Below are 20,788 nucleotides of genomic sequence, written 5' to 3' on the forward strand. Positions count from 1 at the left end.
AATTAAAAGATAATAAGTTATGTTACTTTATTAAATTATACTAAAGTTTTGGTTAGGACCATCTAAAATTTGTATTCAGCCATGAGCACGGGCTTATCGTCAACATGCTTGCTTGGCAATTTTGAGGGGCATCACAATCATTTCACAAAAATTCATACTCTGCACACTTGTGCTTGTAAGCCTCAAAGCTTGGATATAAATTCCTTATGACAAAAAACCCAAGCCTCTTTTTCTATAAATGCTAAGTGTGTCTCAATTGATGTGACATCTCACGTGGTCCCACGTTACCCCACCACAAGTGCTCCTCTTAAATGCTTTGTGTCATTGTTGATTATACTCATTTCTGTTCCATTTTTTAATGAGGTGATATTTCCAATTTTGTCTTATTGAAACGAAATGTACACATAAAAGTTAGAATTAACTCTTATTTGCATATGTAATTACCATACAAAAGAGTTATTGTAATAGAGCAATAAAAAGATACTAATAAATATTTAAAAGGTATTCATCTATCCACATCATTTAAAAAATATAAAATGAGATTTATAATATTAAAATAAGGCAGATTACGCACAATAAATAAATGAAATTTGATAGTGAAAAACTTCTTTACACTAACAATGTATATATTGTTTGTTCCATTCTTCCATGAATAATTTTCACCTATTAATAAAATGTCTTAAAAATTTTCTTTGTCATTTTTATTATTTTATTATCAAAATTAACATATGATACATCTATCTAAATAAAAATAATTATCTTATCTCCTTAAAATACATTATTTTATTTACTTTTACCTATACACTATATTTGGCAAATAAGATTATACATTTTTATTGAAATTAGCTTTATTATACATATAATTTATGTAGAATAATACTCAAATATTTATTATTTTAACCAATTAATGTCACTTTAAATGGTTGTATAATTTTAATTAACTCATTTAATTACTACAATGTATATTACTTTTACCTATACACTATATTTGGCAAATAAGATTATCCATTTTTATTGAAAAAAGGTTTATTATAGGTATAATTTATGTAGAATAATACTCAAATATTTATTATTATAACCGATTAATGTCACTTTAAATGGTTGTATAATTTTAATTAACTCATTTAATTACTACAATGTATATTACATTGACTGTTGTTAGCGTCTTTTTGTTCTCTTTTGAGGTAGCACATTGTCTCATCGTGAATGCAAATCTCTTTGGAATCTCTCTTTGCTTACTGTACTAAAGTAAAATGATATGCATATATATATATATATATATGCTTAGATAGTGCAATCATCAATGTAATAGACAAATATATATATGCATAAAAACAATGCAAACTTATGTATGTTTATTAGCAATAAAAAATATATATGTTATCACTATCCAATGCATAAATATTTACAATTGTACACAACTACATACACATAGATACACTATAATCCAAAGCAGAAGCGGATCTGCAGCAACCACGACTTGTGTCATTGATCATTGGGAATCGTCACGTAACGAATAAACTCCCTTTGTCCACACCTTAGATTTCTCCTTATATAGAAGTGGAAGTTTAGGGAACCAACAAGGATGAACATAGGTATAAAAGTAAATACAAATATTTTTCAAGGACAATTTTGTATTTATATCTTTCATTCCTTTATTACACTCAGATGCTTCCACTTTCTTCCACTGAACGCTTCCTGAAGTGCTAAAAAATCTCGTTCTTCATATCATAATGTAGCTCTAATATAGTCCTAAACCAAAAATATAATACTACTTAATTCCCAAAATGCAGGAAACTCCATTGAAAATCTTCCTCACGTGTTCAAGATACTCCTCTGTTTTCCCGAAATTCCGTCTCATTCTATAAGTGGTTTTCCGGTAAGTTCCTCCGTCCACTCTTTTTAATTTTGGTATGAATATGTGAATCCAAGTACAAATCTTCTTCTGATAGATAATTTAAGGATTTCGCGAAATGAAATTCATTAGCTACATTTTGCTCTTACATCCAAATGGATGTGCTGTAGGCATGTATCGGTTGAGGTTTAGGAAAACTTACTTACAGAAGTTAGCATACCAGCTCCACAATCACCAAAGAAGAAGCTTAAAAGCTCAGAACTGGAAGATATGATAGCTTTTCTAACTTTTATTTTCCTGCTCGTTGTATAAGTATATGATATGTTTTCCGGTGGTTAGGTAGTTTATTGTAGAATTATTTTCAGCAATTTGGGATTCATTGCAATCTTAGGTTTCTTCCAATTTTACAATTTTATGAAGAAAAAGAAGGGGCAACACCAGTTTAAGAAATTGTTTTTTTTTTTCCTTTGTTCAAGATTTTTCTAAATATGTGGATATTAAAACTTTCTTTGCTTTTATTAAATGGCACTCCTTTTAAATTCAATCTGTTAGTTTGATGTCATTAGCTTATACTCCAACTTCTTTTTCTTTTTTGACTAATTTAAGAGATTGTAATTAAAAAAAAAATCTATGTTTTCTTTATTGGGTATATTATTCCACTACTTTTGATGGATATGTGATAGGTTTCCTAGTGGTTTGGTAGTTTATTGTAGTATTTTGTACTTGTGTGTTCGTAATTTGGCTGGGTTTCCCTTGGAGGTGTTTGTTGTTTCAGAACTCAGCGAGGCCTAAAGCAGTATTTATCATGTGGCTTCAAGTTCAGAATAGACTATTTACTGCCGACAGACTCTTGAAATGGAACATACAAGTTGATCCTATCTGTCAATTGTGTCACACAGGGAATGATACTAGGGATCATCTTTTCTTTGAATGCTTGTTTTGATCAATTGTTGTGGAAGAGATTGATGAAATGGATGCAATTTCAATGGCCAGGAGTTCACAACTGGATGCTGCACTACCAGACTATTCTGCAGCTTAGCAAAGGTAGATCCAAACAAGCTCAATTGATTAAAATGGTCTATGCAGAATATATTCATGCCATTTGGATAGAAAGGAACACTAGAGTCTTTGAAGGAGGGAAGACACAAGGGGAACAAAATGCTAAAGCATTTGCATGTATCTGCACCGTTCGAGCTAGTCCGACAATGAAAGCTAGGTTGATGATGTGCAAATTCTGATGTGAAGGCTAATAGAGTATTTTGTGTTCTAGACTAGCTGCTACTGGTTGGATATGTAAGGATGCTACTGTTGGTAATTAGCAGGCAGCCTTTTAGTTTTTTGTAGTTCTAAGGGGTGCTCCCACTGGATTTAGCAAGCTGTGTTGTAGCTTGGTTGCTTTGTAAATATTCACTTGGTTTTATTAATACAAGTTATTAGTTACCCAAAAAAATAAAATTGGCTGGGTTTACTCATGGATGTTTGAAAATTAGTTTATCCCCTTCTTATTTTGATTGCCTTTCCCCCAGGTTCTATTTACTTATTATACACCCTTAATTGTAGGTTTGTTATTGTCGAAAGAATAGGAAATGCCTACCTGTAAGTCTTACTTAGGAGCGAGCAAACAACGAATTTAGAGGAAACCAGCAAGAAAACCCAAGGTGCATGTTAGAGCGTATGATTTGGGATATCTATTGAATAGAAATCTATTTTATTTTTACTTTTTGGGTAATCAGAGTTTAATTTTTCCTCTTTTTATTTATGATAATTGCAACAGATTATAAACTAAATCTTCGTGATAGTGTTTGGGGTTGTGTTTCAAATTTCTACACTTCCTTATCCTCTGGCGGAATAGATTCTCTTCCCAGTTCCCACCATCGGAGATTTCATCTTCCCGTAATTTGAATCATGAAAAGAACTTAATAGAACTTCCAGTGAGTCATTAGCTCCTTCAAGTACATACAGTTCAGGAACTCACATGATGTCATTTTGCTTTTACTAATGTGCTTATGGTGTAAAAGGTTCAAATGCTAATGGAAACTTTAATATGCAAGAGACAAATCTATTTCAATTGAAAACAAAGATACTGTGTATTCATGGTCAGTTTGAGCTTCTCTCTTTTTCTTTAATTATAAGTTAATTAAGTCGACCTATCATGATGGTGGGAATCAACTACTCCCAAACGGTATTTTGAAAGTTAACATTCATTTTTAGGTGCTTAATAAATCAATCATTGCCATTCACTTGATTGCTTCCTTTTCTTTGGATGAACCTGGATATAAGAGGAATGTGGGAATTCTTTAACCAACATATGCTTTGTTTCAGGTGATGGCAGAAAGATAGTATTCTGGTACGACAACTGTAGAGGTCACCTACATTTGTTTGTATCATCCTGACATCTATTTGTCATTGTTACTTATAAGATTATTTTTTACCGATAAAAAAACCTTCTCTTTATACATTATTTGATGTGTTTCTTATCCTGTATCACTTGGTCCTCTCTTTTTGATCAGAGGTCCAATTTAACTATATGTTGCCACAATAATTTTATGTTGAAATATCTTACATAGAACTATCTAATGCTACTTGATGCTAGGATGTATCTGCGAGTAGATTCTTGGAGTCATTTATGTATAATTAAGCAACTTATGATGTTCCATATTAAAATAAAGATATTTTTTTTGTTAAAGAAATGCAAATAGTGAAGTTGATACACTTAACAGGAACTTGCCCTGACTATTTCTTCTGTGTGCCTTTTTCAATAATTTGGAGGGTACTGAAAAGCCAAAATGTACAAAGAGTTGATGGAACTTGAATAGTCCAGAAGTTGTGATAGCACTAGAATTTGAATGATATAGGCTGTACAAGTAGAATGTCCTTACACTTCTCGAGCATCCTTCTTTCCTTTTCTTCTTTTTGATTTTTTTTTGTGCAAGTTGTTTGAGTTGTGTTAACATTTGATGTCTTTCTTTTTTTGGGCCAATCGATGGTTTGGGATTGTGTATCCCTTTCACTAAAACAGACCCGCATCTTGAATAAATTGATTTCTTGTAATTTGTGGCTTATATACTTGACAGTACTATTGTAAATAAAGTTATACAATTGGCAAACATATGGCACCAAGATTAAACATCGATCAAATAACAGCCGACACGCCAGATTGGACTTCCAAATTCCAAATCGTGGACTTGAGCCGTGAGCGAGAAAGTCCTGAGAAGAAAATCAGATTCCAAAATTTAATTTTGGAAGATGAAGAGGTAATTTTATCTATAGCATTATCATTTAATTTTCTTTATAAGGTAGTATAATTTGCGTGCATTTGAGACACATACTGAACTCTACAGAAGCAACAATTTTGGGCCGTTGTGTATGGTGATGATATTGGGCATTATGCAGAGAAGCTTCAAATCTCGGAGACATATCTGATTTCTGCCGCAAGAGTTAGAGTTTCGCCCACTTTATACGGCAAATCAATACACAAGTTTTATTGGGTACTCGATAAAGAAACTATAATTAAACATGTCAAGCCAACTGACGAGCATGAGAAACCACTTCCACCATCAACTAAGCTGAATATCACAACTTTTGACCGCATTGCTCATATGACTCCTCACTCTTCTGTAGAAATTGGTATAGCGCTCCTGCTAATTACTAGCATGCTCAATTATATATGCTTATACATGTACGCACTCATTATATTACCTTATATCTTACTAGCAGATATAATAAGAGTTGTTCTACGCTGTGGCCCTCCAAAATATGCAGGTCGCAATCAAAACAGGTGCCGAGAGATCATTGTTGTTGAGAATCAGTAAGTACAACATTTATTTCAAATTATATGCCCTTATTTTCCTTTGGAAGTATATGCATATCCTAACGATAGATGCTCAAAAAATTAGTATTATATTCACCGCACTCTCAGGAAAAAATAGTTTCTACTCACTTTATGGGAGGACTTCGGAGAAATTGAAGAAACTGAGCTGCAAGCTAAAATGGGAAAGGATGAAGAATTCCTTGTAATCCTTGGAAGGAATATAGGAATATCTTCTTATTAGGGTATGCACATATTAAAATATTTGACTTACATATTTTTAGTTAATACAACACTACACATACATTGTGCCATACACGTTTATCACTGCAAACTAGATTCAACTCAACAATACACATAAATCGTACTTACCCACAGGCGTTGGAGCTTATCAACTGGTACTGACTTTTCAGCTTTACTTTTTAACTTGCCCCTGAACAGCATATTGAATACTTTATTTGGTGTGATGATAGGGCAAAAACAAACAAACACATGCTTGCTAGTTATGCATCAACCAGCTTCTCTGCGTCATCAACGTCTCTCGCAGTAACTCCCACTCAGTAGCAAGTTATCCCCATTGCAGAAATTTCAACACAAGACTTCAGTAAGTGTTTCACTTATCTAGATGTGAATAGGTTTATTCATGAAACAAAATAATATACATCTGCTTTTCATCTTCCTTGACAGATTGGAATTTTCTATGTTGAGGCCAAAATTTTTATTTCAAATGACCTGCAGAAATTTTGCGTGCTTGAATGTTCAGGATGCAAACAAAAAAGAGCACGAAAGAAAGAAGAGAATTTGAATGCAGAAAGTGTAATCGACAGACAACATTAGTGCCTCGGCATTGCGTTTTCACCATACATATAAATTTCATCTCGACAAAATAGAGCATATGTGTACAACTATTAAACTCAATATGGTTGCAGGTGTACCTTCCAAATTGATCTTACTGATGGCAGTGGGTCGATTACAACAGTAATTTCTGGAGTTATAACCGAGAAGATGCTCTCCATGACAGCAGAACATATATTTGAAACAACTTTGGTCAATGTTGCCCCTTATTTATATGTAGTAGTATACTTCATATATGTTTTTGATTTGCTATTTCTGCAAAAATCAGCCACAACTAAATCGTTTCAGCATGCAAAACACTATCTATATAAGCATTCACATCAGTTTCATGCTTATTAGATATTTTATTAAATTTAAGAAATGACTCTTCTCGCTTACAGAATCAACTCTTGCCCATTGACCATGTTCATAAGATGTTGTCGGACATACTGTTCTTAATTTAGTTAAGAAAGCCATCCTGGAGAAGCTCGAATGACACACAGACAATTGTATCAATTCTGTCCTACGTAGAAAGGGAACCTATCTTTCCACCTAGCATTAATCAGAGGAACACCAAAAAGATGAAGCCTCTAAGCGCAAGTGCAGTGGACATGGAGGAAGCAGTTATTGCATCTGACTCTTCAAGCACAAGGCTGAAAGGTCAACCACCCACACCAGGAAAAAAACTGTAAAAGGTCAGTCTACTCAAATATTTACAGTTCAATTGATCAGACTTTTGAAGATTTTCCTTTTGACTATCTTTATGCCGTTTAATTGCAGGAAGTGTCATCCTTATTTTTGTGACTTTTGCTTACAATAAAAGAAATGTTTTTGGAATCAAGTTTGTTCAACTTTGCTCGGTAGGGAGGACTGATCATTGGGAACTAAAGAGGATGAAGTAACGAAGATGATATGCAGGTTATTCCGCGTTTTTTGGCAGCCTCAACATTGCACATTCACACGTAAGTAGATATGCAGCCTTCTACTAAATTTTGTTGTGGTCTTTTCTTGAGATAGGACACAAAAATGTCCAACTTATCTTCCTGTTGTGAGATGGTTTCTTACTTTCCCCATTTCCAGTGCAATTTTTTAATTTGGGTGGGGGTACCTTAAAATTTGATTAAAATCTTCAGCATCTTAAACAAGATCATTTTACAAGACTAAATGAGGGATTGGTTGACATACACGACCATAACTGTTTGATGGTTAAGTAGGCTTAGAATTTAGCACAACTAACATAAATTAGCTGTTAACCTGAGAAAGAGCCAATCATGGTCACCAGTAGCACGAAAAATCAAACTGTAAAAGACATGCATAAAGAAAATTAGAGTTGAATACCAAAGGAGAGGAAAGAGAGAGAAAAGTAGATGTCTCGGGCAGATTCTAGATTTGTCTATGGATACGAAAAACAAAACATGTATACATAGGATCGTGTAATTACAAATTTGTCCCAAAATAAACTTTGCACATAATCTTCCTGTCATTATCAACTTCTCACAGGTTAGATTATGTTTGAAAGCATTCTACTTGGGCACTCACAAACTCTTTAAATCTTTCATATGTTTGTCGGTTACATTTTTAATTGTTTGAAGAGCTGTTGGACTGATGTTAGCAACTATTTTTGTCGCAATTTTTTTCTTTATCTGTATTTCTCATCATTTCTTTAAGTCTATTTAATGGTTTGCTACCTATGAATTTTAGAATGTCCATTAACCACCTGTTCATCCATTGTCAAGCAATATCAGAGAAGTTTTTGTTAATTGGAATTCTTGGCAAGTTGAGAAATCAATTAAGAAGGCATGTGATAAATTAATTGCATTCTCTATATTAGAAAAGATCGACAAATATTAGGAAAGCACCTGAAGCATGATATGAAGAATTCTGATATTGGAGATAATATATGAGCTTTAATTTTTTTTGTACAGAATGGAAATTTTGAAATTGTTGACACTTAAAAGCTATTTTCAGTTTAACAAATGTGGTATATTTTAATTATATTTTACTCTAAATTTACATGATATGTGAATCTTTGTTAGTATTAGTGATTTAGATGTTTGGCGATCCCCTTCATATATTTTGAGCAGAGGATGCCACATTTAATGTTGCATTTGTATGTTCACGTAGGAGGCTCTGATCTCATTTTTCTTCTTTCTTTTGGTGACCAAATGCCATGTTTGTGTAGCCATCAGTTGGATTTAGTAAAGTTTCATTGTTGTATTACATGATTAGTTACTGAAGGTGTCCTGCTACAATTATAGCACACGTAATCTTGAGAATAAATGTTGAAAGGACATACCAGAATTGGTAGGGCAGATACGTCTAGATGAGCAACTAATTATTCGTTGGGACAGCAGGAACTGAGCCAATCTTAGTTGAATTAAATTGAGCGCTAAAAACAGATATTTCACAATTCACATATTTGAATATAAATCAGTGGGTGAGTGGACTTGTAAAATAAGCCAAGAGAGAACGGAAACTCAATTTCAAGGCAGTGACCATCTCTTGGGGATGAATCCCTTTACAATAACATGAGAAAAAACAGACTGGAAATGAAGTTATTTCTCTTCTTTGTTTGGGAAACTAATAGGTATTAGCCTGATTATGAAATCTTCATACCTATCTCTCTGCACCCTAAACGTTCTTCATATCCTTATTCTGGAAATAAGATTTCCTGATAAGATCGTAGGCTTCTTTCAGTTTTAGTAAATCCGGCTCCTGTACTAAAGTTACATTGTCAGTCAGTAATTTTAGTTTAATATTTCTACATGATGTAGCTATGCATGGTCCCAGGACAAAGACATGATTCGCTAAAAAGGTTGTGGAAAGTCAGGATTCATGTCGACAATATCAGATATTGATACTTCAAAGTCTTATCAAAACCTTTTGATAACTACAAATGCCTCATATTAAGTGACTCTGTATCGTGCATATATGAAACTTCCATCAATGATCAGCAAGGGCTGCTGCCTACTGCAAATCCAATTTCTGGCACAACAGGGATTAGAGAAGCAGCCAGGAAAAAATAGTTGCACTACAACCAAATAACAATAAGCTAATTTCTTTAATTCTTCGAGAGTTCCCAACTGATTTGGAACTGAGATATAGTTGTTGATTGACTAAATTTGTGTATCATGTTTTGATGTCTAGATAAGGATATGTTGTTGTTTGTATTTTTCTCCTATCTAGTTGAACTTGGTAATAGCAGCAGTTTTTTATGAGATCTAGTAGTTAAAAGTTAAAAAATAACTGAAAAAAGTATCACAAGATCTCAAAATGGACAAGTTTCCATCGCTTGATTTCACTGAGCTGTTTGGATGGTATGATGGTTATATACCTTCTTCTATCATTAACTCACATAACTTATTATGTTTAAATGTTTGTTACTGATTTCAGTGTAACAACTAAGCTAAATAGGAAAGATAAGGTCCTGCTTTGTGTTATCTAAACCCAATAACAAAATTAGATTTGTCATTTGATTTATGAAATATGATAGATGTATCTTTGAAGTTATCTCTCTGTGATCTCTATTTATGCATTCCTCTGAATTTCAACTTCTTTAGTTAGTGATTGGCGTTTTACTTTTTTTTCCAGTACTTCAAAATACTTCCCTGCTATGTGGTTTTTGCAATAGCAAAGGTTGGCTACTAAGATTAGCAGATTGTAGCTCTTGCTCATATGAAATGATAAATGAAGATGAACTTGAAACTGTTATTTGCATATAGTTATGCTAAACAATGTAATTATCTTTTCTTATGGTATCCAGTTTTCATATATAACAAATCATAGCTTCCTGCTGATGTCCATTCCATGAGGTGCTAAATATTGAATTATCCCCTGACCATCAACTGCTACATTAACAACAACTGTGGATTGTGAGCACGGACCACACCCATCTAGTATCTTCTAACGGATGATGCATAGATTCTTTCTTAGTGTTACCGTCTTGTTAATGTGGAAATTCTACTTGTTTCTATATCCATAATGGTGTATTTATACATTATAGGGAAGATTTAGAAGGAGGACAAGCTAGTAGGTTAACGGGCTAATTAGCACCCCTTATGAGTGGACCCGACTTAATAACCACTTTCAACACTTTAGTGGTGAGAATTGTATGACCAGTTTTTGGAGAGAAAATATGTATCTTCTCAATAGGGTCCTGACAAACCGATAATGAAGAAAATGGCTACACGATCCAACTAGAAATGTAATCATAAATGTGGTATTGACTAATATGGCGCTCGTTGACAAATAGTATATTGAATAATGGAGAAAAAAGTTTACCAAACGTTTAAATCATTACTTATAATTTGCCATGTCACCCCCGTTAAAGGGTATATAACTTTAATTTTAGACTAAAATAGGAAGGTACATAAACGCTCGTGAAATTAAAGTGTCAAAGTGAGTTAGCAGACAAGGTTTGTGGTGGGGTGGGGGGGGGGGGGGGAGGGAGGGATTTATGCCTTTTCCCTACATAATTAGTAAATTTTATTCATAAGGTGTGTTTCGGTATGAAGGAAATATTTTTCATGCAAATGTTTTGTTGGAATGAAAAATATTTCTTGAAAAACAAGTATTTTTCTTGTTTATTTTTTGGTGTTTGGTAAATAATTAAAAAAATATATCTCAAGAACTTTTATATAGGATATAGTAAAATATTATGAAGTTTGGGTGGTATGGGTAGTGGGAGGTTGGGGTGGGGTTGGGGAGGAGATGATAAATTTGAAATGTTACTTATATATGAAAACTTATTTTCCCTACTCTTACTAGGGATGTCATTTATATCACGGGGAAAAAAATGTCATTTATCTCGTTTTTTAAAAAAGCTATTTTTCTCGAGAAAAATATTTTTCAAAATATTTGAACCAACCAAACGTGAGAAAATTAAAAATATTTTCCTATATTTCAAACACACCCATATGTTCATAACCTAATTATTCCGCAAATTAATTTGTATTATTTTAATTTATTGTTTGATGATGAAATTACAGTTGTCTTGTATATAAATCCAGATCTAGTGGATAAGTTTTTTTAAGGACCATTATCAACTAGTTGTACATACAAAATACTTACTTTTTACTCCCAACAGTGTTTTATTTAAGTTTTAGCGAGTTGGAACATTCAATTAATTATTGGTTACAAAAAGTACTTCATAACTTGATCACATATCTTTTATTTTCCTTAATATACTTGTATTAATCAGATAATAAAGTAAATAATTCGAACTTTAGAAAATCACGAAAAAATTCAAATATAAAGATAACCTATTCAATGTTCTTTTCAAATCACAAAAAAATTAACAAAACATATGTTAAAACTCCTATACCATTTCATTTTTCCATGAGATTATGGTAAAAAACACACATAAACTATCATTTTTTTTTGCGAGTTTCACATTCTAACTATTAGTTGTTCTTTTTATCTACCTAAATTATTACTCCTTTTATATAAAACACACTTCGATGCTGAGTTGGCGAAATATTTGTTCCAAATCGACAATCAACACCGAGGTGTTTTTAATACAAAGGGAGTGAAAGTTTAGGTAGATAAATGAAACAATAAATAGTTGAAGTATGAAACTAGCAAAAAGTAATAGTTTAGACATATCGTTCAACATTAACTCTTTTCCAATTTGCTTGATATAGTGCAGTACAAAATTTAAGAAGGAAACCAAGACTTTTGAAAATTTCAGTGTTATATATATATATATATATATATATATATATATAGTGTGACTATAATTTTTTTTGAAACTTGTGAATTTAAATACAACATTACATGTGTAGCTACAATTTTTTTTAAGAAAAAAAAAACTTAATTAATTATCTTCAAATATAAGAATGTTTTTTTTTGGAGTTGAGTAATAAAAAATAATGTCAAATAAACTGAAATAAATAATTGTTCAAATAGAACCTTTTCTTCTACCGTAGATTAGACGCAGATACACGACTCAAACATTATTCTTTTCTAAATTGGAATGTCAGAAGTATTACTCTCTCCGTCCCAATTTATTGAACTCAAAGTTTAAGGAGTAAGAAGAGACTTTTGAATTTTGTGATTCTAAATTAAAGATGTGTATAATGTACTAAATATATTTGGAATCTCGTTGTTTTAAACTTCTCATGTAGGATATTTGAATTGTTAACTTACTAAATATTTTAAAAGACGTCTTTTTTATGTGATAGACAAAAAAGGAAATAAGTCTTAAATTGGACGGAGAATATACTAGTACTCCCTCCATCCTAAACGTAAGTCTCATCTTAACAAAAATCACGCTCATCAGAAATCATCAATAAATATAATGTGGAGTTTACTAAACTATTTCATTTTTTTTTTTGAAAACCAAGCAATATTAGAAAGGATTATTTCTTTAATACTAAGTGCGTTGTTGAAAACATATGTTGATTTATAATCTTAAATTTATAAGATAACACTTACTCCCTCCGGATAAAAAAAAGACTCCACTTAGCCTTTTTTTCTCCGAATCAAAAAAAGAATCCACTTAACAAATCAAGAAAGAATTAACCTTGTTTTTCCATAATTGCCCCTATTAAGTATTATATGATCAAATCCCAATGTTTATTTAATTAGGAATAATTTAGTTAAATCATCTATTTTTATTTAGAAATTAATATTTTCTTACGAAATGTGTAAATAGTTAAGTGGATTTTTTTTTTTTTTTATCGGGAGGGAGTATTTTAGATTAGAGTATTTTGTTTGCCCTTTAATTGTATGGTCAGTCAAATATGTGGGACAAAGGCAGTATAGTAGGACAACGTTAATGAGGACTTTCTCCTTTTAGAACCAACCGTTACATTCTCCTCTTTCCTCCACAGGGTCAACAACCCCCAAAACAGAGCGCGTGTATTCCAACTCAAATCATATGCACAACAGCTTCATCACCTAATCCTCACATTTTCTTGCACAACTCCCCCCCTATAAATTAAAATTCATCCACTCCCTTTCTTCTTCTTCCTCTAACGAAACCCTAGAAAATTCCAGAATCCCTAATTTGCAGTCCCTACCCATCAATTTCGCAGATTAAACCCTAATTTGCAGAGCCTAGCCTTCAATTTTCGCAGATTAAACCCTAATTTGCAGAGCCTAGCCATCAATTTCGGAGATAAACCCTAATTCTTTCATTTCCTTCGAATTCTGCTTTTCTAAACCCTAGATCTGATCAACATTTCCCAATTTACCTCAATTACAAAATTGACACAAAATTAATTGACTAATTGAGTGGTTATTATTGAAAATTTTCAATTTTTTCACGTATGATGGGCATGGGAAGGGTTGATAATTCGTCAATTACCAAACCCTCATCATCATCGTCTTCGCTTTCATCCACTGTATCAACGTCGATAACTGAAACCGTAAACGGTTCTCATGATTTTAAGATCACTGGTTATTCATTGTCTAAAGGGATTGGAATTGGGAAATATATAGCTTCAGATACGTTTAATGTAGGTGGTTATACGTGGGCGATTTATTTCTATCCTGATGGGAAGAGTGTTGAAGATAACGTTACGTATGTTTCGTTGTTTATTGCGTTAGCGAGTGAAGGAACGGATGTTAGGGCGCTTTTTGAGCTGACTTTGATTGATCAGAGTGGGAAGGATAGGCATAAAGTGCATAGCCATTTTGGGAGATCGTTGGAGAGTGGACCGTATACTCTTAAATATCGTGGGAGTATGTGGTGAGTTTTGTTTTCGGGTTCTTGGTTTTAGTTTTTTGTTATGGTATGATATAATGTGATTGAATTGCAATGTAATATACAATGCTTGTTGTGGGTTTGTTATGATTTTCCCCGACCCCACGATCATTTCCCTTTGGGAATCGATTGATTGGTTAGCTTACTCTTGCTTGGTGAGTTGATTTCTCAAATGGTCACTCAACTAATAACTATTATCTCAGAAAGTCACTTCCTTTGTTAAAGAAAATCGGAACCAAGAAGAAAAGTGATTTTCTGAGATAAGAGCTATTAGTTGAGTGACCATTTGAGAAATCAACCCCTTCTTTGGAAGTTATGTTTTCTCGACCTCGATCCTTTTTGATTAAAGGGCGTAAGCAGTAATTGCTTCTATGATATTCTTGTAAGAACTAAGAAGAAAAGATTGAATAGCAATGTGGTGTTTCTCCTGTGCGATAATATATATGAAGTGATCATTTTCTAAGACTAGCACTTCTCCGAGCTTAGCTGGCATTTGACTGCAGACATGTTAAAATGTGATTGAATTTCATTTACTAAACAATGCTTGCTGTGGTTGGTTATGATTTTTCTTGACCCCGTGAGACTGATTAATTGGTTAGTTTACTCTTGTTTGGTGGTTATGATTTCCCGACCTCAATCCTTTCTGGTTAAAGGAAGTAAGCAGTAATTGCTCATCTATAACATTCTTTTAAGAAGAAAAGATTGAATGTCATTGTGGTATTCTCCTGTGCCATAATAATTATATGAAGTGGTCAATTTCTAAGACTAGCACTTCTCCATGCTTAGATGGCCTTTCAGTGTAGTAGACAGGCTAAAATGTGCTGTTGGTAACTTTGGCTCAATCAAAATGTAGCTAGCAAACTTTAATATTATGGATATGATATTTATTGATTAGTTAGCGATTCAACAACAACAGCATACCCAGTGAAATCCCCCTACCTTGTGAAGGTAGAGAGGCTGTTTCCGATAGAACCTCGGCTCATTAGTTAGCGATTAGGTACAAGAAATTAAAATTTTAGAATTGGAAAATTAGTCACTCAATGTGAATTAGAAACTTATCATATTTCAATTGAATCACTATTTTAAGATCACATTTAATTTCACATGCTTTAGTTAAATGACTTTTTTCTCTTCCTTTTTGCACATAGTTATTTTCGTAGTTCTTGTTATTTTTTCTTGCATTACACATTTTCTTTATTTTTTCCATCTGTGTATTTTTTTCCGCTAAAGAAGTGGCCTTTGCTTGTGCTTTCTGCTTAAATCCCGATAAGCCTCGACACGTTTCATGGACATTTAGCAATACTTTTCTAAACAATCCACGTGTTTTACTGATCATATTCATTCCTCAATGACTTTAAGATTTTCCTTCCTTTTCATTTTTTATTGTGATTAACATGATATAAAAAGTTGTTACCTTTTCATTTCCATTTTGATTAAATTTGACACGAAATTGAAGATTATATGTTTACGGTTGGATAATAGAGGCCAAAATTATCATAATAATTAAAGGACCAAAATGTTTTTTTCCTATGTAATCATCTCAAAGCTAGACCGCCGAAGATTTTCTTGTACTGACACCTACTCTGTCTCCTATAAATATATGGGATTGTGTTATGATTTGCTTATGATTTTGTGACACTGAGTGTTTTAACCTTCTCTTTGTGAATCAAGCAGGGGCGGATGTACCAAGAGCCCAGGGTGTTCACCCGAACACCCTGGACAAAAAATTATAGTGTATATTTAGGGTAAATTTTATGTGTTTATGTACATATATTAACTTTTGAACACCCTGAACATATATTACAGTGTATATTTAGGTTCAGTTATTTTTCCGAACACCTTGAGTGAAAATCCTGAATCCGCCACTGGAATCGAGTATAGACTTGCTGAACTTTTACTAGATGGAGGCAGCATTATCCTTGCACGACCCATTAGTCCTTGTCTCCTTAACCTTCACATGCTTATGCAGTAGCTCTTTTTCGTGTAACTTCTGTTTTCATTTACTCGATTTAAGAAATGGAGCACTGTTTGTGTGTCAAATGATCTTTTGAAGTCTGTTGAAGCTTGGTGGTGGTTTTGTTGTAGATTGAAATTAGCACTTCATACCAGTCTTCACTTGCAAGATTTGACTTAAAGTTTTTTATTCACATCTTAACTTCTCTGGCCATGTTTTTTGGTACCTTTCTTTTGTTCAACACGCAACGTGTATTAATCTACATGACCGAATTTGGGTTCTGCAGGGGATATAAGCGATTCTTTAAAAGAACCGCTTTAGAATCATCAGACTACCTGAAGGATGATTGCCTGCAAGTTCATTGCTGTGTTGGTGTAGTGAGGTCTCGCACCGAAGGACCTAAAACTTACTCCATCCCTCTATCTCCATCAGATATCGGACTGCATTTTGGACAGCTCCTTGAAAGTGGGAAGGATACAGATGTAAACTTTGACGTTAATGGAGAGATATTTGCTGCTCACAAATTGGTGCTTGCTGCAAGGTCACCTGTGTTCAGAGCACAACTTTTTGGTCCAATGAAGGATCAAAATACAGAGCATATAAAAGTAGAAGATATGGAAGCCCCCGTTTTTAAGGTCAAATTCTTGTACTACCTCCCACCCCTTCCCCGTTATCTAGTTTGACTGCTTGTAGTGTATATCATTAATGCAATCTGTAAGTATTCAAGATACCACCTGCTGAACTTAATATCTCCAAAGCTGTACTACTATGAAGCTCCTCATCTGTTTATTATCGCAGTTGTCGTTGCATTTTCTATCACACTGGGATCAGATAATTTTTTCAATGCTACTTGCACCCTGCCATTTATTTGTTAATTTCTCTTTCTTTTTGATAAATATTTTCTGTCACTCTTAACTAGGTTTCATAATTTTTCTTTCCTATGGAGTCCTGGTAGTTCATTCTTCAACCCATAATTAAGCGTTTAGAAAGGTTATAATGGACAAGGATTTGTTCTTTAAGAATGCATGATATATTTAATTGACAGTTTCAACTTGAAAAATGCTGTCAGCATGTAGCTGTTTTGGAAGATGCAGAAAGTTCTTTATGTTCTACTATATGATTTTCTCTTTGTTGGTTTATTTTACCAATCGTCGTGATTTTAAAATTTTGTATGCTGTAAACAAGTTGTGTATGATGGACCCACTTGCTAACTCTTCCAAACTCATGGGAAATCATACATCCTTGTAATTTTGCTTTGAAGTTTCTAGCTTTTACTTTCTAATCTCCAAAAGATGGAAGATGATAGGGATGTTCCGTTGACTTTAGCGGGGTATAAGTGGTTTGTGAATTTGTCTGCAAGTAACAAGAAATGCAACTTCATGTTGACTTGTCCGTAGTAAGTACTCATTCAAGTAACAGTCAAATAACTTCTTTAACTTGCATATCTGGGATGTTGCTAATGTGTTGTACACTTTTGTCCCAAGCATTCTAGTGGTCTTAAACTTAATTACATTGATCTGGGACTTTTAGGCATGATAAGTGTTCTTAAAGGCTCCTTCGAGGCGCTTTTAAGTCTTGAAATTAGATACAACATAAGCTAGGCCTTTTGCCTCCCTTCTGGTGCTGTTTCTGTGTAGGCACCAAGGCACTAAAGGTGCACATCTTGCCTATTTACTATATATTGTTATGGGTGACACTAGACATATATTGTTATGGGTGACACTAAACATAAATATACCTAGTAGAGTGACACATCGTGTCAATGAATTGTTACGGATGTATTTGTATGATTAGGAGTAGGAGAATATTGATACATAAAATTTATCCTTGCATTTGTTTTAGATATTTAAAATGGGTTTTGAACTTGATTTATAATTTTTATTCATATATTTTAAGTGTAGTTTCTTCTAACTCCTTTTTATATAATTATTGTTTATTTTATAGTTACTTTTTCTTGCATTACATATTTATTTATCTTCATTTTCTTCATTTCTTCTGAACCCGCACTTGATTGCACTTTATGTTTAAAGCTCAAGAATGCCTTCCTATGCTTTTTGCCTTTGGTAACATTGCATATCTGGCGTACTTGTTGAAGCTGTATAATTTTGTTATGATATCAACAAGAAGCTAAGTCGCTGAAAGGATGCTGATAGAGAAGCCACCTGGAGTTCATATTAACTTAAACATTTTTTATTTGCAATTTTGATGTGGCATTCTCTCTTTTCATTTAGAGTTGTGATTTAATTTAGCGTTAGTTGCTTAATTCTTGTGTATGTTGATGGCAGGCTCTTCTTCATTTCATGTACTGGGATGTGCTGCCGGACATGGAAGAACTCACAGGGTTGAACTCAAAATGGGCAACAACCTTGATGTCTCAACATCTGCTTGCGGCAGCTGACCGTTATGGGTTAGATAGGCTCAGGTTGCTCTGCGAGGCTAACCTGTGTGATGAAGTTGCTATTAATACTGTTGCAACCACTTTCGCCCTGGCTGAACAGCACCATTGTTTCCAGCTGAAATCTGTCTGTCTCAAATTTGTTGCCATGCCAGAAAATCTAAGAGGTAATTTTCTTTTTCTTCTATTCAACTTATGTTAGAATGCTACATCAAAGTTGGGATTCAATTGGATTATTTGGCTCAAGTACTTGAGTTTTTGTGGGAAGTTCACATTTATAATTGTCACCATGATCTGCAAATAACCTCTTCGAAGTGTTATTCTTAAAAGATTTGAATAAGTTCTAATTGCATTTTCGACAATTCTCCTTATGTCCTCCTGAAAGTATTGTCCTAGTTAACTAGGAACGGGAGATGTCTCGCTACTATTGCAGTCTATATTAGTAGCCCTGAAATGAAATTCTATTCGCTGTCCTTGTTTCTAAAGGGTTCAGGTGTAGGCCCAAAGAGTGTAAAAAAGTGAGAGAGGACTTGCTACTCTACAATTTGGTGCTATCATTTGTCAATGTGGGGTCATGGATGCTCAACTATTAAGCCCAAAGGCCGTTCTTACAATAGTATGTGCAAATTGCAATAGCTATGCCACCATTTTGAATCAAAGTTAGCGCAATTGAAAATTGCAATAGCTATGCCACCATTTTGGATCAAAGTTGGCGCAATTGAAAATTGTGGTTTGATTAGTCGATTTCTTTTGGTAACATGTTTCTAGATTTTACTTGCTTTGCTTGCTATGCCACCATTTTGGATCAAAGTTGGCGCAATTGAAAATTGTGGTTTGATTAGTCGATTTCTTTTGGTAACATGTTTCTAGATTTTACTTGCTTTGCTTGCTATGCCACCATTTTGGATCAAAGTTGGCGCAATTGAAAATTGTGGTTTGATTAGTCGATTTCTTTTGGTAACATGTTTCTAGATTTTACTTGCTTTGCTGCTCAGACTCTTTATCTGGCTCATACAAGTGTCCGAGTTATGTTATTAGTTCATACGGATTGATTTATATTATTAGTTGGTATTGACCTCAGAATCCTGTTTATGCAGCTGTAATGCAAACGGATGGTTTTGACTATCTGAGAGAAAGTTGTCCTCATGTCCTCACAGAACTGTTGGAGTATGTTGCTAGGGTAAATGAACATTCTGGCATTGCCAGCAAGCTAGGGAATGAGGTTATTCTTGACGGCGGTGATGTCCATGGTCGACGTGTGAAACAACGATTGTAATTGAAGTTGTAACTGCCAAACTGTGGTCCTTAATAGGATAGGAACATATTTCATGATGCAGGCTGTAGTGTGACATAGATGTAAATTTCGGTCTGTCAATGTCATTGATATTGTTGTAATCGTCTATATAATATGTTGTTCCTAGTAATGTGTATTTGTCTATAAGGTTTTCTCTTTACTCCCTCTATTTATGTATTTGTTATTTTGGCTCTTGTTTTGTCAATTGAACACGTAATTTATTTGCATTATTTGTGGTATTGTTATTTGATATTTATTTGGGTGCTCAATATCAATTAAAAGTAATTCAACGCTCAAGATATAGGCTTGTGTGTTGGGTTCGTATGGCTTTTGTGCCTCCGCTGGGATTTGAGTAAGACATCTCATGGTTCACCATTTTACTGGTCACTAGGTCACATCTGTGGTGCTCATCATTTCATGTACTTTCTCTCTTTACAATTTCACTTCACTCTGATAATTTTTTTAAAAAAGAACTCAGACTCAAAGCTCTTTTAACTGTTAAAACAAAAAGTAGCCAAAATGCGGTAAAAACTATTAGAAAATTACACTCAATGACCTTAAAAATGAATGGTCTTCAATTTTTGAACCCCCCTGCCCCCCTCCCCACACATCCTATGAGTAAACTTTCAAGGTCAAAACTCAAAACTTTGAAGTTTTGCTCATGAAGTGAGTGAGGTCAAAAAATCAAGACCGCTCACCCCCAGACATTCTTATAAATCATCCTTGAATTACTATTGAAAATAAAATAGAAATATCATTGATCTAAAGCTGTCATTGAACTAGTAAAAATAGGATAAAAGTGCTTTCACAGTTAGCAAATTGACCCAATTATGCTCTTATCCTGTCAACATACCTCCACGTTTCTTTTTTCCCGCATCATACCTCCATGTGTAATGTATTCACTTTAAAAGTTCTTTCTTATAATATAATTGTATTTTCT

At 33.6% G+C, this 20,788-nt stretch overlaps 1 protein-coding gene and 2 long non-coding RNA genes across 3 annotated transcripts; all 3 read left to right on the forward strand.

The window, feature by feature from the left end:
- The first annotated feature begins 1,582 nt into the window (after positions 1 to 1,582).
- On the forward strand, positions 1,583 to 3,327 carry LOC132609886 (uncharacterized). The gene is made up of 2 exons (XR_009570960.1): positions 1,583 to 1,879; positions 2,755 to 3,327. It is a non-coding gene; the product is annotated as an uncharacterized LOC132609886 (long non-coding RNA).
- A 2,244-nt stretch (positions 3,328 to 5,571) lies between these two features.
- On the forward strand, positions 5,572 to 6,853 carry LOC132610325 (uncharacterized). The gene is made up of 2 exons (XR_009571112.1): positions 5,572 to 5,663; positions 5,775 to 6,853. It is a non-coding gene; the product is annotated as an uncharacterized LOC132610325 (long non-coding RNA).
- Positions 6,854 to 13,358: 6,505 nt separating this feature from the next.
- On the forward strand, positions 13,359 to 20,104 carry LOC132609657 (BTB/POZ and MATH domain-containing protein 2-like). Its single transcript, XM_060323731.1, has 4 exons — positions 13,359 to 14,190; positions 16,446 to 16,794; positions 18,445 to 18,721; positions 19,652 to 20,104. The coding sequence occupies exons 1-4, from the start codon at positions 13,769 to 13,771 to the stop codon at positions 19,828 to 19,830; spliced, it is 1,227 nt and encodes a 408-aa protein (XP_060179714.1). The 5' UTR covers positions 13,359 to 13,768; the 3' UTR covers positions 19,831 to 20,104.
- The last annotated feature ends 684 nt before the right edge of the window (positions 20,105 to 20,788 follow it).

The sequence above is a fragment of the Lycium barbarum genome, chromosome 9, assembly GCF_019175385.1.
Source record: "Lycium barbarum isolate Lr01 chromosome 9, ASM1917538v2, whole genome shotgun sequence".
NCBI classification, from domain to species: Eukaryota; Viridiplantae; Streptophyta; class Magnoliopsida; order Solanales; family Solanaceae; genus Lycium; species Lycium barbarum.